The sequence below is a fragment of the Dendrobates tinctorius genome, unplaced genomic scaffold, assembly GCF_039654945.1.
Source record: "Dendrobates tinctorius isolate UK_male_01 unplaced genomic scaffold, ASM3965494v1 ptg000151l, whole genome shotgun sequence".
Taxonomy (NCBI): Eukaryota; Metazoa; Chordata; class Amphibia; order Anura; family Dendrobatidae; genus Dendrobates; species Dendrobates tinctorius.
The window spans coordinates 29189116-29214524 of record NW_027361818.1 but is presented as its reverse complement, the minus strand read 5'-3'; the positions used below and the strand labels follow the sequence as shown (position 1 = coordinate 29214524).

At 44.0% G+C, this 25409-nt stretch overlaps 1 protein-coding gene across 1 annotated transcript; it reads left to right on the top strand.

The window, feature by feature from the left end:
• The first annotated feature begins 3040 nt into the window (after window positions 1-3040).
• LOC141050159 (olfactory receptor 11L1-like) lies at window positions 3041-3991 on the top strand. The gene has a single exon (XM_073546992.1). The coding sequence runs from the start codon at window positions 3041-3043 to the stop codon at window positions 3989-3991; it is 951 nt and encodes a 316-aa protein (XP_073403093.1).
• Window positions 3992-25409: the final 21418 nt, after the last annotated feature.

The window sequence follows — 25409 nt, the reverse complement described above, 5'->3', positions numbered from 1 at the left end:
AAAGAGGAAAATAAAAAATATAAAATATGAATGACAAAGTGGACCATAGATAGGAATGCATCACTTGTATTAAGGAGTGTAACAACATACTTATAAAGTGCATAGAGCGATAGGTGCATAATTACACATATAAAACATGATGTGGAATGTATGTATGTAGGCACATGATAAAAATAATAAAAGAAATAATAAAAATGAAATAATCAAATAACAAAATGGACAAAAGCAATCAACATGGTAGATCCCTGGGGACACGGCTCTTCAGGATCGTTTACCCAACATAAGGATGGCCACTCATAATATCACAAGGCAAAATAACTTCAGTTTAGAAGCATCTAAAGCCTGGATTTTGTCACTGTCCCTGCTCCTACAACTCTACACTATTTCCCCCTACACTAAATGCAAAATGTATGCGATACAAACAGCAAAGCAAACGATTAGCCCTTACTAGGGCTGTCAGTATGATGGTTCAGCTTCAGCACCAGTATCTACACTGCAGGACTCTGATTCATTATACTGGGCACACACAGGACTGGACAAGCACTCTCTCCCTTCAAAACAAAATGTCACAGAGCTGCGCATTGGTGTCAGTGTGCTGAGTTAGGTGGTGCCTTTTCTTTTATAACCCCTCATGCTTTCACTCGGCCAGCTAATCACAGCAACGCCACAAACAAAATGGCTACGGCTTTACAGTGAGGAGCAGGTAATCCACACATGCTTATAGGCTACGTAACAGGCAACAAACAGGCAGCGATTCGAGTTTTACATCGAGCACTGCCCAATGCTCGCCGAGTAACGAGCACATCTGAATACCCAGGTACTCAAGTGATGTGCGAGTATCAACTAGCTTGTTCCTTCATTCCTGATAAACAAGTTTCCCTTGCCCCAAATTTTCAGAGGGTAAACATGTGGTTCTCACTCAGCTTTTACACAGTCATTAGATTGCCCTGATTCCAAATTTTTTGAGGAGAAACAGGTGGCCCTCATTTAAAACTTTTATGGGGTTAGGGTTAGGGTTCCGGCACTTAGCCTCTCTCTTACCACTGCCCTGTAGCGGTGGAATATGGGGTAATAGTTGTGTGGTTGACGTCATCTTTGTATTGTAAGGTGACATCAAGCCCGGCTAACTAATGGGGAGGCATCAATAAGATGCCTATCCATTACTAATCCTATAGTTAAAGGGTTAACTAAAGACACAGCCAGAATAAAGTATTTTAATTAAATAAAACACAACACAGTTTCCCATATTTATCATACGCCTAATTCCCGCAACGCCCTCGATCACCTGCAAAAAAATAAAATAATAAACCAACACAAATAATCCCTGTTCCGATATAATCCATTTAATAATGAGTGTCCTACAACAATCTCCCGTGTAGAGCTGTCACATCGGGAGAGGCGTCAATAAGAAAACCCGGAAACCCCTAATACTGTAAAACTGCACATTTTAGAGTAGCTTTTTATTGGGTAAGCCTAAAGCACACGTGTGCAATAATTATTCTGTCTGTTAAAAATTTTTATTATTATTTATTTATAAAGCACCATTGATTCTATGGTGGGGTACATGAGAAGGGGTTACATACAAATTACAGATATCACTTACAGTAAACAAACTAACAATGACTCACTGATACAGAGGGGAGAGAGGACCCTGCCCTTTCGGACTTACATTCTACAGGATGGCGGGGAAGGAGACAGTAGGATGGGGGGTTTCAGCAGTTCCGCTATTGGTTGAGGCGATATCTCCGGTAGTGGTGAGAAGGTAGCGGGGTCATTGCAGGCTGTAAGCTTTCTTGAAGAGGTGGGTTTTCAAGTTCCATCTGAAGGATCCGAATGTGGTTGATAGTTGCACATGTTGGGGCAAAGAATTCCAGAGGATGGGGATATTCTGGAGTAGTCTTGGAGGCGGTTGGATGAAGAGCGAATAAGTGTAGAGGAGAGAAGGAGGTCTTGGGAGGATCGGAGATTACGTGAGGGAAAGTATCGGGAGATTAGTTCAGAGACATATGGGGGAGACAGGTTGTAGATGGTCTTGTAGGTCAGTATTAGTAATTTGAACTGGATACGCTGAGAGAATGGGAGCCAGTGAAGAGATTTGCAGAGGGGACAAGTGGAGGAGTAGCGAGGAGAGAAATGAATTAGTTGGACGGCAGAGTAAAGGATGGACTGGAGAGGTGCGAGGGTGTTAGCAGGGAGGCCACAGGAAAGGATGTTGCAGTAATCAAGGCGGGAGATGATGAGGGCATGCACAAGCATTTTAGTAGATTGTGGGTGGAGGAAAGGACGGATTCTGGAAATATTTTTGAGCTGAATATGCCACATCTGGGAGGTGGATGGATTATCTCGACAGAAGAAATGAGCTCGCTAACACAGATTTAGACAAATATGTGAGCAACATTTGAGAGAAAAAAGCCTTTTGTATACATAGAAAAAGTCTTAGATCTTGAGTTCAGCTCTTGAAAAATGGGATTAAAAAAACCAAAAGTGTGTTTATGTTTTTTTCATAATGTTTCAACGTAAGGTTTTCAGAAAAGAAATACATGAATAACTAATGATATCTAAACATTTTTAGTTACTAATAAAAGATCTTCCATGTATTTTATTTGATATTCTTTTGCTCGATAATTATAATTATCATCATTGTGACTCATTATTTTTTTCACTTACTAATTTTATAATTTACATACCCTAAGAGTATATGCTAAAAGAATCTCAGGTAATAATTTGCCTCCAATATTCTCGTCCTTGGAGATTTCAGGTGTAGATAAAAACAAGACATAAAAACCTAAATAATTTATCTTCTCAGAGGAAACCAAGAAACTGTTGCACACAGCCATTCAGGCAGCAGCAATATCTACTGTATTTTATCATCAGATTGTTGTAGAGGAATAAGCAAGTCTATGAAGAAGGCTTCCTGATGTTCAGCTATTAATATTGCTCTACTGAACATCTAAGAACATTTAATTTCTGTTATTGGTCAAGTTTTTAAGTTAAATCTAATGAACACGCTCTACGAGAGGCCTCCACAATGCATTTAGAGATGGATGTCCATATAGTCAACTTTACCACTGTTGTTGAGTTTCTTTTACTGGGTTTCCCCGATCTGGTTGATTACAAGTTGCCCTTATTCTCTACAATACTTCTCATATATTGTATGACCATGTGTGAAAATGTCATAATAATTTTCCTGGTGTCCACCAGCCAACGTCTCCATTCTCCCATGTATTTCTTTCTTGGACACTTGGCCCTGTCAGATATAATCGTTGTATCCAGTATCATTCCTAAAATGCTGGATATTATTATAATGGAGGGGAGTGTTATATCTTTTGCTGCATGCTTTGCTCAGTTTTACTTTTATGGGGGAACGGTCTGTGCCGAGTGTTTTTTGCTCACCGCCATGTCCTATGACCGGTACTTGGCTATCTGTAAACCTCTACATTATATCTCACTGATGAGTCAGAATCTTAAATATAGTCTCATCCTCTCATCCTGGGGACTCAGTTTTATGTTAGACTTTTTATCACTTACACTTGTATGTGGCTTAGACTTCTGTGGGCCGAATGTCATTGACCATTTCTTTTGTGACTTTGCTCCTCTTTTAGAACTTTCCTGCTCAGATACAACGAGCGTAAGCATTGAAATGATTGTCCTCTCTTTTCCAATAATTCTATTACCTTTCTTATTTATTGTGACATCATACATCTTTATTTTTATTGTTATTTTTGGAATTTCCTCCACCTCAGGTCGGCAAAAAACTTTCTCCACCTGTAGCTCTCACTTGGTGGTCGTTTCTACCTATTATGGCTCCATGCTCGTAATCTACATGGTCCCTTACAGAGGACACTCATTGACTCTTAACAAGTTTATTTCCCTTGTCTACATTGTACTGACCCCCTTTATAAATCCTATGATTTATAGTCTGAGAAACAAAGAGATTCAGTCTGCGGTGATGAAATATCTAAAAGTCTATGGTGGGAAAAAACATTTCTAGTTTTTTCATTTTCTACGTTCCGGAGCGCACCTTGCCTCTTGTCTATCTGCTTCTCAAATGGTGAAGCATTCCTGATAAATGACAGCTCGGACTAGGAGCATGGATGAGCCACTGGCCTTAACAATGTTGGCGCAAGCAGAGGTTGTATGACTTTACAACATTGGAGGAGACGAGGGGGCATTGAAGTTTTTCCAGAATCAGGGAATGCAGGAAGAATAGCAATATCCTTGTGAGTGTTGAGCTTCTTTTCTGGGAAACAGCGACAATTAATAGACTGCAGAGGTGGCTGGTAACCTAGGATACGAGTAGTTGACTATAACATTAATGATCCCAATGTTCCCATGAATGGAGGAAATTTTTAATAAGCGAGAGATTGAAAATTTGCAAATTTGTAAAATTTGTTATTTTTGTTAAAAACACTTTGCCATTTTGTCCCTTTTATAATTAAGCGATCACCACTTAAAAGGAAGAAAATATAAATATAAAAAACCTCCACCTAAGACCATTATTTTCACAGTGGAAAAATAACCTGTCTTTTATAAAATACAATGTATTTTATTTAATTAAAATAAAACTTTTTGTAGTAGAAAAAAATATACATATTTTTTGTAAAGCAGTTAAGTCTGACCTAACATTGGATGATGTTTTATTTATATTAGGATTTATAATTCTTGATGTTATTACTAGAGTTGAGCGAAACGGGTCGAAAAATTTCAAAAGTCGCCGACTTTTGGCAAAGTCGGGTTTCATGAAACGAAACCCGACCCTAGGATGAGGTCGGCCACGAGGTCGGCGACTTACGCGCCAAAGTCGCGTTTCAAAAGTTTGTTTTGCGCTCTTTTTCAGCCAATCAGGATCCACGGACACTGTGGGCAACGTGATGACATAGGCACGGGTCACCACCATGTTTCAGAAGGGCATGCAAGTGATTGGCTTGCTTTGGTGGGCGTCACAGGGGGTATAAAAGGGCGTGCACGCCGACCGCCATCTTACTTCTGCCGATCTTAGCATAGGGAGAGGTTGCTGCTGATTCTGTAGGGAGAGCGTTAGGCAGGGAAGAAGAAAAAAAAACTGCTTCTGCTGCTAGCGATTGTGCCTGTACAACACACCAGTCACTGTGTGTGCAGTGCAAGGGGAGGCTATATTGTGGTGTATCAGTGGTGTTGGTTGTTGGGCTGCCTTCTAAGGCTTCCTGACGGCTGCATTGCTGTTTACCCACTGCTCTGCAAACTGCTTTTTTAAAAGCAATCCCAATTTTTTTTTTTTGTCCTGCTGAAGTACTGAGCTTGCATTTTTTCACACCATACAGCGGTGTAAGCTCCTCACACAGTACCATGTAACGGCTGTTATCACAGCCACAGTGAAGCTATATCTGTCACTCTGTGAGAATAAGTCGAGGACATGTTCCGTTCTTACAGACCTGCACTCTAGGGAGATTCCTACTCTGCCCAATTCTACATACACCTTGTAGTTTGTGATACACTAGCCAATTTCTGCCTGTGACATAGCGCTGTGATATTCAGTGGGCCTCACACAATCCAAAAGTGTCCAGTGTCCACAAGTGTCTGCAGAAATTCAAAATCTCACTTATCCTCTAGTCACTTTGGTCACAGCTGTGCCATCGAGCCTGTGACATAGCGCTCAGATATTCAGTGGGCCTCACACAATCCAAAAGAGTCCAGTGTCCAAAAGTATCTGCAGAAATTCAAAATCTCACTTATCCTCTAGTCACTTTGGTCACAGCTGTGCCATCGAGCCTGTGACATAGTGCTCAGATATTCAGTTGGCCTCACACAATCCAAAAGTGTCCAGTGTCCACAAGTGTCTGCAGAAATTCAAAATCTCACTTATCCTCTAGTCACTTTGGTCACAGCTGTGCCATCGAGCCTGTGACATAGCGCTCAGATATTCAGTGGGCCTCACACAATCCAAAAGTGTCCAGTGTCCACAAGTGTCTGCAGAAATTCAAAATCTCACTTATCCTCTAGTCACTTTGGTCACAGCTGTGCCATCGAGCCTGTGACATAGCGCTCAGATATTCAGTGGGCCTCACACAATCCAAAAGTGTCCAGTGTCCACAAGTGTCTGCAGAAATTCAAAATCTCACTTATCCTCTAGTCACTTTGGTCACAGCTGTGCCATCGAGCCTGTGACATAGCGCTCAGATATTCAGTGGGCCTCACACAATCCAAAAGTGTCCAGTGTCCACTAGTGTGAGCAGAAATTCAAAATCTCACTTATCCTCTAGTCACTTTGGTCACAGCTGTGCCATCGAGCCTGTGACATAGCGCTCAGATATTCAGTTGGCCTCACACAATCCAAAAGTGTCCAGTGACCACAAGTGTCTGCAGAAATTCAAAATCTCACTTATCCTCTAGTCACTTTGGTCACAGCTGTGCCATCGAGCCTGTGACATAGCGCTCAGATATTCAGTGGGCCTCACACAATCCAAAAGTGTCCAGTGTCCACAAGTGTCTGCAGAAATTCAAAATCTCACTTATCCTCTAGTCACTTTGGTCACAGCTGTGCCATCGAGCCTGTGACATAGCGCTCAGATATTCAGTGGGCCTCACACAATCCAAAAGTGTCCAGTGTCTGCAGAAATTCAAAATCTCACTTATCCTCTAGTCACTTTGGTCACAGCTGTGCCATCGAGCCTGTGACATAGCGCTCAGATATTCAGTGGGCCTCACACAATCCAAAAGTGTCCAGTGTCCACAAGTGTCTGCAGAAATTCAAAATCTCACTTATCCTCTAGTCACTTTGGTCACAGCTGTGCCATCGAGCCTGTGACATAGCGCTCAGATATTCAGTGGGCCTCACACAATCCATAAGTGTCCAGTGTCCACTAGTGTGAGCAGAAATTCAAAATCTCACTTATCCTCTAGTCACTTTGGTCACAGCTGTGCCACCGAGCCTGTGACATAGTGCTCAGATATTCAGTGGGCCTCACACAATCCAAAAGTGTCCAGTGTCCACAAGTGTCTGCAGAAATTCAAAATCTCCCCTGTCCTATAGACACCTTGTACCTTGTTTTACATTACTATATAGTTTGTTGGATTTTGTCTACATTTCTACCAAAAATGAGGAAGGCTGGTGGAAGAGGCCGTGGAATTGGGCGGGGGTTGGCAGCTGGTAATGATGGTGTTGGTGGTGGATCTGATGGTAGTGGCAAGAGCAAAATAGGACCGAATGCAGGAGGTGTTGAGCCTGCATCATCGTCTGGCTCCATAAGGCTTCGAAGGCTTAGTTTTCTAGGAGTTGGCAAACCGCTTTTAAAGCCAGAGCATCAGGAAAAAGTTTTGTCTTACATTGCTGAGAGCCAGATTCTGACCCTGATGAGACTCAGGTGCCCCTTCCCGCACACTATACCACCATACACGGTGACACAGAGGAAGGTGCACATGACATAGAAGAGGAGGTGATGGATGACCCAGTTGTTGACCCAGATTGGCATCCATTGGGGGAAGAGGGTGCTGCTTCCAATAGCTCAGATGAGGAGCATCCACAGCAGACATCGACATCGCAACAGCTGTTATCTGGCAGGCCCGGAGCACTTCAAAAACAGGTTCCAAAAATCAAAAGAGTTGCTGGACAGCTTGTCCAGAGGGTCAAAAGATCACAGCGTGCTAGGCCGCAAAATGTCTGCCAAAGTAGGAAGAGTGCAGTGTGGCACTTTTTTGAACAAAATCCTCATGATCAGGCCAAGGTTATCTGTAAGAAGTGCGCAAAGACCTTTAGCCGAGGGAAAAATCTGAAAAATTTGAATACCAGTTGCATGCTTAGACATTTAAACACCATGCACTTGCAAGCGTGGACACAACACCAAACCTCACGTGCCACATGTGCAACTGATCACAACGAAGGTAGTCAGCAACGCTACATTGTTTCCCCCACTGTAAGCCCACCGGTTAGCACAGCAGCAAATGTTGAGGTGTCGTTGCAAGGCCACAGCAGTCAGGGAATCCCACTGTTATATCAACGAAAGACTGATTCTAGGCCTTCAGAAAGAACACCAACTCCATCACCATCATCAACCCTCTCTCAGTCCGCCCTGTCCACCGCTACTTCCACCATATGCAGCTCTCAAGTCCAGCTCACCCTCCCAGACACAATGCGTAGGTCAAGAAAGTACTCAGTCTCTCATCCGCGTACACTGGGTTTGAACGCCCACATTGCCAAACTAATCTCGTTTGAGATGATGCCCTTTCGGTTGGTGGAAAGCGCAGCTTTCCGCGAACTCATGGCCTATGCAGTACCACGCTATGACCTACCCAGTCGCCACTTCTTCTCTCGCAAAGCCATCCCAGCCCTCCACCATCATGTGAAAGACCGCATTGTCCATGCACTCAAGCAGTCAGTGAGCGGAAAGGTGCACCTCACAACTGATGCATGGTCCAGTCGGCATGGCCAGGGCCGTTACGTGTCCATCACTGCGCACTGGGTTAATGTGGTGGATGCAGGGTCCACAGGGGACAGCGGTGGTGGGACAGTGCTGCCTAGCCCACGGTATAGGAAACAGTTGGCTGTAGGCGTTCGACCCTCCTCCTCCTCCTCCTCCAGAAGCGAAAGCTCGTCCACAGAGCGCAGTCGTACGAGCACTCCATCTGCAGCTGCCACTGTTGCACACGAGGTGTCCCCCTATCGAGAAGCTAGTGGAAAGCGTCAGCAGGCTGTGTTGCAGATGATGTGTTTGGGCGACAGACACACTGCCGAGGTGCTGGCCGAGTACTTGAAGCGACAAACTGAGTCATGGCTGGGCAGTGTACATCTTGAGGCAGGCAAGGTAGTTAGTGATAACGGCCGTAATTTTGTGGCAGCCATAGCCCTTTCAAAACTGAGCCACATACCTTGCTTGGCTCACACCTTGAACCTGGTGGTGCAGTGCTTCCTCAAAAATTATCCGGAGTTAACAGCCCTGCTCCAGAAGGTGCGAAGACTGTGCGCGCACATCCGCCGGTCGCCTGTACACTCCGTTCGTATGCAGAAGCTGCAGCGATTGCTCCACCTTCCCAACCACCGCCTCATTATCGACATTGCAACAAGGTGGAACTCCACCCTGCACATGGTGGAGTGGCTGTGCGAGCAGAGGCAGGCCATAATGCATTTGTGGGAGGATACACGGCCAGGCACTTTGAGAGCAGACATGGAGTTGACAGGTGTGCAGTGGTCGAAGCTGAAAGACCTCTGTAAAGTCCTTCAGTGTTTTGAGGAATGCACACGGCTGGTAAGCGCAGACGACGCCATCCTAAGCATGAGCATCCCACTTATGCGTCTGCTCATGCAAACTTTGACGCACCTTAAGGAGCAGGCTGCTGCTGCCAATGTTGATGAGGAGGAAGAGGAGGAGGGAATCCTTGATGACATTCAGCCATTGTCTGCTCAGGGACCTCTCCTGGACGAGGTGGAGGAAGAAGAGGAGGAGGAGGAGGAGGATGATGGGGATGATTACTTAGGGGAGGAGGATGCATCTCGTGGGGCAAGTGAAAATGTTGGCATGGCAAGGTCTGGTACAGGGTTTGTGCGTGACTGGAGGGATGTGGATTTGCCAGAAAGTGCTCCTCCAACCAGCACTCGCAGTGCATCATTGACACCGGGAACATTGGCCCACATGTCAGATTATGCCTTGCAGATCCTAAAAAGGGACCCCCGCATTGCCAAAATGATGAACGATGACGACTACTGGTTGGCTAGCATCCTGGATCCACGCTATAAAGGCAAATTACAAAACATCATGCCACAGGAGAACTTTGACCTAATATTGGCTAATAAACAAGCAACTCTGGTAAATCGGTTGCTTGAGGCATTCCCAGCACACAGCAGCGGTGATGGTTCTCACACGAGCCGTACGGGCCGGGGTCAGCTTGGCAGAGGTGTTCGTGGTGCACACAGCAGAAGTGGCGTTGGAGACAGGGGTTTCATGACAATGTTGTGGACTGATTTTTCAAGTACCGCTCACACAACTGGTAATACTGCATCGATGGAAAGTGACAGGAGACAGCAGTTGTCAACTATGGTTACAAACTACTTTTCCTCCCATATCGATGTTCTCCCACACAGGTCATTCCCCTTTGACTATTGGGCCGCTAAACTGGACACCTGGCCTGAATTGGCACAATATGCCTTACAGGAGCTCGCTTGCCCAGCTGCAAGTGTGCTATCAGAAAGAGTCTTCAGTGCAGCTGGATCAATCCTGACAGAAAAAAGGACCCGTCTGTCAACCCAAAATGTGGATGATCTAACCTTCATTAAAATGAACCACGCATGGGTTTCCAAGGATTTTGTCCCACCTTCCCCTGATGACACATAGGGTGACAGAAAAATGGCTTGCTTTGGTCCACCTCTTCCTGGGACTTGACCTATTTCACCTTTTTCATCAGCTGAATGTCCAACATCAACATATGCCACTTTCTAAAACTCCCTAACTGTGCTGCCTCCCCCCCCATGGCCGGGGTCACCACCTAGCGCACGACACCGTGCGAGTGCCGTTGCCCTGGACAGGTGGGTAGGCCGACTCTTGGGTGCGGGCACTGGCACAGGGTCCCTCATAGTGCAATCAAGTGTCTCTGATGGTGGTGGTGCACACCCGCCGTCAGACACACCTCCGTACTATGAGGGGCCCAGTGCCAGTACCGACGCCCACAAGTGGGCCCCCCTTGCTTGGGCAGGGCCCCAGCATTTGCAATCTTTACCTCTCCCTGCTCCTCCGCTGTGTAGTCTGGGCAGTCAAATCCATACTGTGCCTGACACCGTTTGAGCCTGCCTCCTGATGTATAGACATATATTTTGAATGTGTACGCTATCCATACATGTTATCTGGGGATACGGTACCCTTTCTCACCTTTGTGCAATCACGTGCAATCCATACTGGGCCTAACACCGTCTGAGCCTGCCTCCTGATGTATAGACATATATTTTGAATGTGTACGCTATCCATACATGTTATCTGGGGATACGGTACACTTTCTAACCTTTGTGCAATCACGTGCAATCCATACTGGGCCTAACACCGTCTGAGCCTGCCTCCTGATGTATAGACATATATTTTGAATGTGTACACTATCCATACATGTTATCTGGGGATACGGTACCCTTTCTAACCTTTGTGCAATCACGTGCAATCCATACTGGGCCTAACACCGTCTGAGCCTGCCTCCTGATGTATAGACATATATTTTGAATGTGTACGCTATCCATACATGTTATCTGGGGATACGGTACCCTTTCTCACCTTTGTGAAATCACGTGCAATCCATACTGGGCCTAACACCGTCTGAGCCTGCCTCCTGATGTATAGACATATATTTTGAATGTGTACGCTATCCATACATGTTATCTGGGGATACGGTACCCTTTCTAACCTTTGTGCAATCACGTGCAATCCATACTGGGCCTAACACCGTCTGAGCCTGCCTCCTGATGTACAGACATATATTTTGAATATGTACGCTATCCATACATATTATCTGGGGATACGGAACCCTTTCTCACCTTTGTGCAATCACGTGCAATCCATACTGGGCCTAACACCGTCTGAGCTTGCCTCCTGATGTATAGACATATATTTTGAATGTGTACGCTATCCATACATGTTATCTGCGGATACGGTACCCTTTCTCACCTTGGTGCAAACACGTGTAATCCATACTGGGTCTGACACCGTCTGAGCCTGCCTCCTGATGTATAGACATATCTTTTGAATGTGTACACTATCCATACATGTTATCTGGGGATACGGTACCCTTTCTCACCTTTGTGCAATCACGTGCAAGCCATACTGGGCCTAACACCGTCTGAGCCTGCCTCCTGAAGTATAGACATATCTTTTGAATGTGTACGCTATCCATACATGTTATCCGGGGATACAGTACCCTTTCTCACCTTTGTGCAATCACGTGCAAGCCATACTGGGCCTAACACCGTCTGAGCCTGCCTCCTGATGTATAGACATATATTTTGAATGTGTACGCTATCCATACATGTTATCTGGGGGATATGGTACCCTTTCTAACCTTTGTGCAATCACGTGCAATCCATACTGGGCATAACACCGTCTGAGCCTGCCTCCTGATGTATAGACATATCTTTTGAATGTGTACGCTATCCATACATGTTATCTGGGGATACGGTACCCTTTCTCACCTTTGTGCAATCACGTGTAATCCATACTGGGCGTGAGAACGGCTGGCGAGCTGTTAAGCAAGCTATAGCACCTGTGGTTTGCATACGTAAGTTTTTCATTTTTTCAGGAATGACGGTTAGGCCTAATTCCGGAACTGCGGTTGACCTGCACTTACTGGGAAATCATTGTTCGCGGGTAATAATTGTCATCAGTAGAGTTGAGCGATACCGTCCGATACTTCAAAGTATCGGATCGGAATGGATCGGCCGATCTTAAAAAAAAGTATCGGTATCGCCGATTCCGATACCGGAAGTCCCATTCAAGTCTATGGGACTTCCGGTATCGGAATAAGAAAAATCCTGTTTTTCCCTTGTACAGCCTCTCTGGGGTCTGTACGGGCCTTTCGGGGGGCTGTGCCGGCCTGCCAGGGGGTCTGTGCAGGCTCCGGTGGTCTGTGCCGGCCTGCCGGGGGGCTGTGCAGGCTCCGGTGGGCTGTGCCGGCCTGCCGGGGGGCTGTGCCGGCCTGCCGGGGGGCTGTGCCGGCCTGCCGGGGGGCTGTGCAGGCTCCGGGGGGCTGTGCCGGCCTGCCGGGGGGCTGTGCCGGCCTGCCGGGGGGCTGTGCAGGCTTCGGGGGTCTGTGCAGGCATCGTCCGATGGGACTACAAGTCCCATCGGGCGATGCCTGCTACCATGACAGTGATTGACACATTAGCCAATGATGGGACAGTAGTAGTCCCATCATCCGGCTAATGTGTTGAATGTAAAAAAAAAAAAAAAAAAAATTACATGCTACATACATGCTACATACATACAACATGCATACTACATACATGCTACATTCATACTACATACTACATACATGCTACATTCATACTACATACATACTACATATATACTACATGCATGCAACATGCATACTACATATATACTACATGCAACATACATACTACATATATACTACATGCAACATACATACTACATATATACTACATGCATGCAACATGCATACTACATATATACTACATGCTACATACATACTACATATATACTACATACATACTGCATGCTACATACATACTACATGCTACATACATACCACATACATACTACATACATACTACATGCTACATATATACTACATATATACTACATGCTACATACATACTACATATATGCTACATACATACTACATACATACTACATGCTACATACATACTACATATATACTACATACATACTACATACATACTACATGCATGCTACATACATACTACATGCTACATACATACCACATACATACTACATACATACTACATACTACATACATACTACATATATACTACATGCATGCTACATACATACTACATGCTACATACATACTACATATATACTACATGCATGCTACATACATACTGCATGCTACATGCATGCTACATACATACTACATACATACTACATGCTACATACATACCACATATATACTACATACATACTACATACAATACATTCATACAATACATACATAGACATACAGTACATATAACATAGAGTAACATACTTACCAATACTTGTCACATTGTTCCCCGAAGCCATTGTCTTTTACGGAATAAATATTAACATAACAAACCACAAAAATACTCACCCACGATCCGAAGCAGTCCATGAGTGTGTCCCACGACGATCTTGGGTAGAGAACTGCAGCATCAGCTGTTGCTGCCGTTCTCTACGGGCTGCAGGAATCCAATGACGGAATTTCCCACACAGCAATGGCATAAAGTGAGACTAGGGACTTTTTTTTTTTTAAGTGGCGGGAGGAAGACAGTGCGGAAGGATACCTACCTTCCGTCATTGGATTCCTGCAGCCCGTAGAGAACGGCAGCATCAGGTGATGCTGCAGTTCTCTACCCAAGATCGTCGTGGGACACACTCGTGGACTGCTTCGGATCGTGGGTGAGTATTTTTGTGGTTTGTTATGTTAATATTTATTCCGTAAAAGACAATGGCTTCAGGGAACAATGTGACAAGTATTGGTAAGTATGTTACTCTATGTTATATGTACTGTATGTCTATGTATGTATTGTATGAATGTATTGTATGTAGTATGTATGTAGTATATATGTGGTATGTATGTAGCATGTAGTATGTATGTAGCATGCATGTAGTATGTATGTAGTATGTATGTAGTATATATGTAGTATGTATGTAGCATGTAGTATGTATGTAGCATGCATGTAGTATATATGTAGTATGTATGTAGCATGTAGTATGTATGTAGCATGCATGTAGTATATATGTAGTATGTACAGTGGGGAAAAAAAGTATTTAGTCAGTCAGCAATAGTGCAAGTTCCACCACTTAAAAAGATGAGAGGCGTCTGTAATTTACATCATAGGTAGACCTCAACTATGGGAGACAAACTGAGAAAAAAAAATCCAGAAAATCACATTGTCTGTTTTTTTTCATTTTATTTGCATATTATGGTGGAAAGTAAGTATTTGGTCAGAAACAAAATTTCATCTCAATACTTTGTGATATATCCTTTGTTGGCAATGACAGAGGTCAAACGTTTTCTGTAAGTCTTCACAAGGTTGCCACACACTGTTGTTGGTATGTTGGCCCATTCCTCCATGCAGATCTCCTCTAGAGCAGTGATGTTTTTGGCTTTTCGCTTGGCAACACGGACTTTCAACTCCCTCCAAAGGTTTTCTATAGGGTTGAGATCTGGAGACTGGCTAGGCCACTCCAGGACCTTGAAATGCTTCTTACGAAGCCACTCCTTCGTTGCCCTGGCGGTGTGCTTTGGATCATTGTCATGTTGAAAGACCCAGCCACGTTTCATCTTCAATGCCCTTGCTGATGGAAGGAGGTTTGCACTCAAAATCTCACGATACATGGCCCCATTCATTCTTTCATGTACCCGGATCAGTCGTCCTGGCCCCTTTGCAGAGAAACAGCCCCAAAGCATGATGTTTCCACCACCATGCTTTACAGTAGGTATGGTGTTTGACGGATGCAACTCAGTATTCTTTTTCCTCCAAACACGACAAGTTGTGTTTCTACCAAACAGTTCCAGTTTGGTTTCATCAGACCATAGGACATTCTCCCAAAACTCCTCTGGATCATCCAAATGCTCTCTAGCAAACTTCAGACGGGCCCGGACATGTACAGGCTTAAGCAGTGGGACACGTCTGGCACTGCAGGATCTGAGTCCATGGTGGCGTAGTGTGTTACTTATGGTAGGCCTTGTTACATTGGTCCCAGCTCTCTGCAGTTCATTCACTAGGTCCCCCCGCGTGGTTCTGGGATTTTTGCTCACCGTTCTTGTGATCATTCTGACCCCACAGGGTGGGATTTTGCGTGGAGCACCAGATCGAGGGAGATTATCAGTGGTCTTGTATGTCTTCCATTTTCTAATTATTGCTCCCACAGTTGATTTCTTCACTCCAAGCTGGTTGGCTATTGCAGATTCAGTCTTCCCAGCCTGGTGCAGGGCTACAATTTTGTTTCTGGTGTCCTTTGACAGCTCTTTGGTCTTCACCATAGTGGAGTTTGGAGTCAGACTGTTTGAGGGTGTGCACAGGTGTCTTTTTATACTGATAACAAGTTTAAACAGGTGCCATTACTACAGGTAATGAGTGGAGGAAAGAGGAGACTCTTAAAGAAGAAGTTACAGGTCTGTGAGAGCCAGAAATCTTGATTGCTTGTTTCTGACCAAATACTTATTTTCCACCATAATATGCAAATAAAATGAAAAAAAACAGACAATGTGATTTTCTGGATTTTTTTTTCTCAGTTTGTCTCCCATAGTTGAGGTCTACCTATGATGTAAATTACAGATGCCTCTCATCTTTTTAAGTGGTGGAACTTGCACTATTGCTGACTGACTAAATACTTTTTTTCCCCACTGTATGTAGCATGTAGTATGTATGTAGCATGCATGTAGTATATATGTAGTATGTATGTAGCATGTAGTATGTATGTAGCATGCATGTAGTATATATGTAGTATGTATGTAGCATGTAGTATGTATGTAGCATGCATGTAGTATGTATGTAGTATGCATGTAGTATATATGTAGTATGTATGTAGCATGTAGTATGTATGTAGCATGCATGTAGTATATATGTAGTATGTAGTATGTATGTAGTATGTATGTAGTATATATGTAGCATGTAGTATGTATGTAGCATGCATGTAGTATATATGTGTTATGTATGTAGTATGTATGTAGCATGTAGTATGTATGTAGCATGCATGTAGTATGTATGTAGTATTTTTTTATTTTTTTTTAACATTTAACACATTAGCCGGATGATGGGACTACTACTGTCCCATCATTGGCTAATGTGTCAATCACTGTCATGGTAGCAGGCATCGCCAGATGGGACTTGTAGTCCCATCGGACGATGCTTGCACAGACCCCCGGACATCAGCACAGCCCCCCGGCAGGCCGGCACAGCCCCCCGGCAGGCCGGTACAGACCCCCACAGGGTGCACAGACCACCGGCAGGCCGGCACAGCCCCCCGGCAGGCCGGTACAGACCCCGGGCAGTCCACACAGCCCCCCGGCAGGCCGGCAGAGACCCCCGGAAGGCCCGAAATGACGGCGCATCATGATGCGCACACACCGCGCATCATGATGACGTCAGGCTGTCAATCAACTTTGAACTTCCGATTCCGATGCCGACTTCCGATATTGAAAAAATATCGGAAGTCGGTATCGGAATTCCGATACAGCAAGTATCGGCCGATACCCGATACTTGCGGTATCGGAATGCTCAACACTAGTCATCAGTGATCACCATCACTAACGTTGTTCAGCGGGTTATCTGCACCTGTAAGCGACAAACGCTGGCCTTTTCAGTGTAGCGCACATGCAGCCACGGACATGTAAGGGCATGACACACCAGTTATTGGCCAATCTCATGTGCCAGAGCCTCACATGTCCCTCTAGTAAGCCGGACTCGGACCGCGGGGCATGACGGAGTCTCGTTCGTTAACGGAATTAAGCTTGCAATGTGTGCATCTGTTTTGTAGCTGGCATGGTTGAAGTTGCCCGTGTTGAGTCAAATTACGCTGTAGGCTCCACTCCTGGTGGTGCCCTTCTGGACATTCCTTTAAGGTTCAGCTTTGCAACCATACTGCCCACGTAAAACAAACACTTTGCCTTCATGAACGCTGTTTGGAGGGTCATGACTCGTGGGAATAACGCCGCCCAATCAGTTAACCTGCTAGAGAGATCCTTTGTTGCTCCCAAGCATGACATCACACTCCCTAGGAGGAAGGTAATGCCACTGTGGCGACCGTACTCCTGGGGGCAACACAAGTGCACTGATGCCCAGCCACTGCTCGATGAATCTGCTGGTACATTGACCCAGACCACTACATTCCCCTCGCACGCTACACGGCCTGAATCTGACCCTGATGAAACTCAGGTTACCCTTCCCATATACAGTTCCATCTTACACGGTGACAAAGAGGAAGCTGCAGATGAAAGTGCAGGTTCGGCCCACCCGCCATCAGACACACCACCGTACTATCAGGGGCCCTGTGCCAGTGCCGTTGCCAATGAGTGGGCCCCCCCTGCTTGCTCAGGATCACAGCACTTGCAAAGTTGAAATACTGTGCAGTGAGATGGAAGATGGGGACGACGAGGAGTCCAGACAAGTACAGGGATTCCCTAGCGAGGAGACTTATTTGATTGTTTTCAATGTTGGGACAGCAATTTTTGGGGAGCACTATACTCTGGAGAATGATAGATGGGGCCCACCATACACTGGAACATTCCAAAGGTGGGCATCAGACACTGGAGCAGCATTTACAGGGCCCATTATACACTAGAGCATTAGAAATGGGGCCCATTATGTTTGGAGCATTATTTGGGCCCATAAGACAGTGGAGCTTCATCCATGGGGACCAACATATACTGTAGCATTATGTGGAGCTCATCATATACTGTTTCAAACATTATATGGGACCAATGATTCTGTATGGAGAAATAGATGGGCCTCGTCATGAGATGTAAAAAGTGAGGTATTTTTCATTGTACTATACCGCTATTTCTCTGCCGTATCGGAGCATGATGAGTTGTGGTATGTGTTAAAGGGGCGCTCTTTCGCCCAGGGCACATGAAAACCTGGAGCCAGCCCTCCCCCCCACAACTGTAGCCAAATAACCCCCATTTTTCAGTGCGTAACTTGTATTATGAAGTTAATTAAGGTTGACAAGCTTAAGTAAGAAGAATTGATGCTTTTGGCATTCAAATGGGCACTGTAGGTGTGTTTCCTGTCCTCCTCTCACTGCCGACTTTTATTCCCCATTGACTTACATTGGGTTTCGTGTTTCGGGACGACCCCGACTTTTCCCTATAATCGGACGATCTTGCTCGACCCGACTTTTGGAAAAGTCGGGTTTCACGAAACGAAACGCGACCCTAAAAAACCAAAAGTCGCTCAACTCTAGTTATTACTTTATTTTATGTTTTTTTATTTTTTTGCCTTTTCCACATAAAAAAAATCTCAAAATATTCTACTTATTACATGGATCACTAGAGAAGAATAAGCACTCTCTGATTTCTGCATTTGTTTTTTTTTTTCAAATGTTATTGATGTTTTGAGGTTTACATTTGAGAATACGGGGAACAAGTGCTATTTGATGTTTGGCTTTTGTTAGCATCTTGGTTTGGGGTAGGCTTGATGATAATTTCCCTGAATACATCAACCAATGCTACTCGTGACTTGCAACAACACATGCCATTTCTTCTCCGCCGGTGACTTGACTAAACAAGGAGCTGTTGTTCATTTTCTGTCGAGCTTCACATGATAAGTCTAACTTGAAAGTAAGGAATAGAGATGAGAAAAATAATTCAAGGCAAATCAGATTCCTTTCAATTTGCTTTAGATTGACTTTGCACAAATCCATATTTTTTTTAAAAAAAAAATTAGCTTTGTTTGAATCCAGCAAAAAGACAACTGTCCAGCTTCTATTTTGCTGAATTCAAAAAGACGAAAAAGGAGAATAAAAAAAATTTCAAAATTCCTATATTCTCATCTACTCTCACAGCACACCATCCAATTCTCACACTACCTGTCTAGTCTTCAGCCACAGCAGGTGTTTGGTTTTTGTTGCGGATGCATTAATATCTGCACTGTCCAGCTATTCAACAGTAAATATATATTTATGCAGGAACACAGATAACACAGCTTACAACTGGTATTACTTATAGCTTAGGATCTTAGCATCTCATCTGTCAGCTTGGAAAGTGAAAGTAAAATGTGCTCCAGCTGCACACAGTGAGCAGGAACTTTCTGTTTTATTTTTTTAACAGTGCTTTAATAGCAATATAATACTATTGATGGAAATAAAAACTCACGCGCTATTTAACCATAGTAAATAGTGGCTGATGCAATATTTTCAACAATAAGCATTATTCCGACACTCAGCAAAAATATATCCTCTTAGTTCTTTAGTGGTTCTGAATTCTTTAAATTTGGCTCTTGGAAATAGCTTTGTCAAAACATCAGGTATCATCTGGTCAGTCCCGCAATAAACCAACTCAATTATGCCACATTCTATCAAATCATGTAGGTGATGTTTAACGTCAATGTGTTTAGTTCTTACATTGATTTTCTCAATGATTGCAAGTTTAACGCATCCTTGTTTGTCTTCATATATCACCATCGGTTGAGTTGATGGTTTACCAAGATCGCCTAATAATTGGTTTAACCAAATGACCTCTTGATTTGCGCGGGCTCCAGACAAATACTCTGCTTCTGCAGATGACAAGGCTACAGATACCTGTTTTCTGCTAGGCCAAGAAATTGAATTTTCTCCAAGCTTGAACAAATAGCTGCTTGTAGATTTGTGATCACTTAAGTTACCAACCCAGTCTCCATACACATAACCAATAAGTTGTAGATCTCCTGTTGCAGATAACCTTAAATTTATGTTTTCAGTCTCTTTCATATATTGAAGATCTCTCTTAATGGCATTTTAGTCTTTTTGACATGCATGTTGTTCAAATCTGCAAAGAATTCCGATTATTGCTGCGATGTTCAGTCGACTTATAATTGCGATGTGTAGAAGAACTCCCACTGCCTGTCTATGTTTCTCATTGTTAGAAAAACGATAGAGATGAGTGAGCGCTAAAATGCTTGGGTGCTCTTTGCTCAAACCAAGCAATCTCTAATACTCACATGCTCGTTTCGATTAACAAGTGTAATGGAAGTCAATAGGACATACAAATTTTTTTCAGACAGACTCTACAAAGAGGTCAGGGGGCAGTGAAAATGTTGAAATTTGTGAAAAAAGTGTTGAATGGAAGGAGATGAGCATCTGGAAGCATCTCTGACTCCCAGATCATTGTTGTGAACAATGGTGTCAAACGTTTACTCCACTTCAAGGGCTGACAATAAAGTATAATGCCTTGTATATAATTTTAAAATGATTCAAAAATATATATAATTTAAGTGAACAAAAACTTAATTTTTTTATAAAAAATTGGAAAGTTTAGTATAATTTAAGAATGAATAAAAAAGTGCCAAAAATTAGGAAGTCAGTGGGACTCAGATACACCCTGTATTAGATGTAATGGAGGGTCTCATACACATTCTGTTCAAATTGTCACTAACTATATGTTTAATTGAACTGTGCAAAGCCTGCGATAAATGCAAGCAAGGTAATCCATACACCCTTGAAGGCACCAATTCAAATATTCTTAACAAAGTGTAGATTATGTACTCCTACAATCATAAAGGCTTTTCACAAACTGCAAAGCCAGAAAAAAATTATAAGTAGGGTCATCCATAGACCCTAGAAGGGAACAACTGGCAGGCCTCACTGGTGTGGAAAAGTAAGGTCTAAGCCACGCTTTGCTCAGAGTTATTAGAATGAGCCTGTCAGCACTTTCTACTGAAAGGCAAAAACGCCTGTCTGTTATGACCCCCCTGAGAAACTAAAAATCCACTCAGACAAGATATTAGTGGCAGGGCAGCACAACATCTCCAAGGAATAGAAGGAGAGCTCATGCCAATTGTCCAGTGTTGACACCCAAAAGCTGAAGGTCGTAGAGGAATTATAGAATTAGAGTACACTGGTTTGGTCGGCCAGGTATTGCTTAAACATCTTTTAAAACTTTTCCTTCCTTGTCAAAATGACCTGGTCATATGGAAATGGATGCTGGGAGGGTGTCATGAAATTGGCCCAGGGCTTTGACAGTGTACCTCTGCTGTACCTGTTGTGTGTCTCCCTCAGCTCTTCTACTTGGTTGGGCAAGCAAGCTTGCACCTGCTGCTAGCATTGTCTGATAATAACTTTTTCAACATATCTTACAGAATAGCCTTCCTGGCAGAGCACGATTTTAGAAAACCTCTCTGCCTCAGGAAGAAGAGATGCAAAAATCTCCTTGTAGCGTGGGTATAGCAGGGTGAAGAACCAGTACTCTTTCTTTGGCCAAGATGAATGTAATACTAAGGTCATGGGAAAAGCAGTGGTACATAAAGTATTCCAAATGTTCCATGGTCCCTACAGTAAACTGTTCCCTGTCTCCATCATGATGACGACTCTCCGTCTCCTCCTCCATCTCTTTCTTCCCATTACTCTCCTCAACACATCAACATAGGAAAGATGGGACAAAGCTTGTGTTAATACCAACCAATCCATGCTAAGCAGATGAAATGAGGCAGCACTGGGAAGTATCTCTCTGTCTCGTGAATTTCTCTATCTTCATCTGGTCCACATGCAAAGAGTCATGTTTACTTATCAGAAGGGACTGTTTAAATAGGCACAGAAGTGGGATTGTTACTCTGATGATGGTGTCATTGCCGCTCACTATCATAGTGAAGTCCTCAAAGTCTTGGAGAAGCACACAAATGTCAGACATACATGCTCACTCTTCAGTTGTTATGTGTGGAGGCTGACCAAAATACCGTCAGGAGTGTTGGAATTGGTATTGCATTTTGTAACTGGCCTCTGCTGCACACAAAGCCTTGCCAGCATGTACAGTGTGAAGTTCCAAGGTGTACTGATGTTGCACACCAGTTGGTGAGCTGGCACTGAAAAGCACTGCTGCAGCACTGCCAGAGCAATGGCAGCTCTAGCTGACTTGTGTAAACACGTGCTGATGCAGCATACCTTGACCTTAAGCTCGGGCAAATCTGGATGGCTTTTTTGAAAACCTTGAATTACCAAATTGAGAACATTTGTCAAGCATTGTATGCGTGTGAGCTTAATAAGCTTCACAGTCATCACCATGTTAGCGTTCATTATCACAAACGATCATGCATAGTTTGAGTTTCAATGGCAAAAAACATAGATCTGTCTGGTTTGCTCTTCCTTTCAGTAACTCTGCCTCGTTGTTCACTTTGTCTCCTAGACAAATTATCTTTAGCGGAGCCAGTTGCTGTTTTGCTGAGGCATTCCTGCAGAGCTCCTGGCTAATGTGGAGGACGTGCTCTGAGATAGCACATCAGAGATGGAGTATGAGCAGGAGCAATTGGATGCAGGAACTGGTGTATGAAATAGAGGAAACCCTAATAGAAGTGGCTTAGAGGTACAATTCTGGCACAGATATGGGTTCAAGAATACACAATTTATAAAAAATGAAACTTATTTTACTCAAAAGATTGCTCCTAATGCAAACTGTGTGACAAAAATATATTTGTTGCAAAAAAAAAAAAAGCTTTGATGGCAATAGTTCGGCGAGTGGTAGAGTTTTCACTGTCAGGGACTTTGGCAACTGTAGATCTACGGGCCTCGTGTGTAAATCTACCAGCAGCTGTCCTATGGACTATATTGGTAGGACAATAAGGGAACTGAGGGTGAGGGTAGGTGAACATCTTTGTGACTTCAAGAATAAACGTGATACACCGGTGGCCCGTCACATGAACGAAGTACCTGGTGGATGCTTGAGCGAAATTACATTCAGTATGATAGAATTTGTTAAACCTAAAATAAGAGGGGGAGATCTGGATAAGATCATACAAAGACGAGAGGCAGAATGGATTTTCAGATTACAATCCCTCACCCCAAAGGGGTTAAATGAGTGTCTATCCTATGCTTGCTTTGTTTAATTACCTGGTTGTGCTGGTTTTTGAACTCCTGTTTTGGCTATTACCCTCTGTTTTATGATAAGTTTATGTCGTGAAGCTTCATACCGTGCATGTATCATGAATTATTTTAACATGCTCCTGATTGCGGGACTCTATATATAAATAATCCTAATTTTCTATATATATATCTCTGAAAACTTAACTAAGCATGCTCTACTCCCTTGAAGATAGTTTCCCTAAGACATCTTATATTGAGATTTATATATTACTATGGATACCATCTATGTCATTGCGCCCGGTTGTATTCAATATTATATATAAAGCTCAAAGTGTGTATGTATGTGTGTATGTATGTGTGTATGTATGTGTGTGTGTATGTGTGTGTGTATGTGTGTATGTCCGGGATAGGCATCCGCACCATCACAGCTACAGACACAAAATTTGGCACAGTCACACGTCTGGACCCCGAGAGCGTCCTAAGCTATGCTGTGAGGTGAAATTTTAACCCCGCGCGTTCCAATTCACCAAACAATTTTGCCCCTATCTACTTACTGGGGGAAAAAGTGTGTGCGTGTCAAGCCCCGCCCCTCATTATGATGTCATAATGCCCCTATTTGCATACTGGGGAAACAGTGTGTGCGTATCAAGCCCCGCCCCTCATTATGATGTCACAATGGTTGCCATGGCGACGCTGATGTCATCATAGGTTGCAAGCCCCGCCGCCGCTCATTATGATGTCATAATGGTTGACTATGGGATGGAAAATGTGTGATGGGTATATGGGCATGGGACTATGGGATGGAGGATATGTATGATGGGTATATGGGCACTGGACTATGGGATGGAGGATATGTATGATGGGTATATGGGCACTGGACTATGGGATGGAGGATATGTATGATGGGTATATGGGTACGGGACTATGGGATGGAGGATATGTATGATGGGTATATGGGCACTGGACTATGGGATGGAGGATATGTATGATGGGTATATGGGCACTGGACTATGGGATGGAGGATATGTATGATGGGTATATGGGCACTGGACTATGGGATGGACAATATGTATGATGGGTATATGGGCACTGGACTATGGGATGGAGGATATGTATGATGGGTATATGGGCACTGGACTATGGGATGGAGGATATGTATGATGGGTATATAGGTACGGGACTATGGGATGGAGGATATGTATGACGGGTATATGGGCACGGGACTATGGGATGGACAATATGTATGATGGGTATATGGGCACGGGACTATGGGATGGAGGATGTGTGATGGGTATATGGGCATGGGACAATGGGATGGAGGATATGTATGATGGGTATATGGGCACGGGACTATGGGATGGAGGATGTGTGATGGGTGTATAGGCACTGGACTATGGGATGGAGGATATGTATGATGGGTATATGGGTACGGGACTATGGGATGGAGGATATGTATGATGGGTATATGGGCACAGGACTATGGCATGGAGGATATGTATGACGGGTATATGGGCACGGGACTATGGGATGGCGGATATGTATGATGGGTGTATAGGCACGGGACTATGTGATGGAGGATATGTATGATGGGTATATGGGCATGGGACTATGAGATGAAGGATGTATGATGGGTATATGGGCACAGGACTATGGCATGGAGGGTATGTATGACGGGTTTATGGGCACGGGACTATGGGATGGCGGATATGTATGATGGGTATATGGGCATGGGACTATGAGATGAAGGATGTATAATGGGTATATGGACTCTCGACTATGGGATGGAGGATATGCATGATGGGTATATGGGCACAGGACTATAGGATGGCGGATATGTATGATGGGTATATGGGCATGGGACTATGAGATGAAGGATGTATGATGGGTATATGGACTCTCGACTATGGGATGGCGGATATGTATGATGGGTATATGGGCACGGGACTATGGGATGGAGGATATGTATCATGGGTATATAGGCATGGCACTATGAGATGAAGGATGTATGATTGGTATGTGGACATTCGACTATGGGTTGGAGGATATGCATGACGGGTATATGGGCATGGGACTATGGGATGGCGGATATGTATGATGGGTATATGGGCATGGGACTATGGGATAGTGGATATGTATGACGGGAATATGGGCACGGGACTATGGGATGGAGGATGTGTGATGGGTATATGGGCACGGGACTATGGGATGGAGGATGTGTGATAGGTATATGGGCATGGGACTATGGGATGG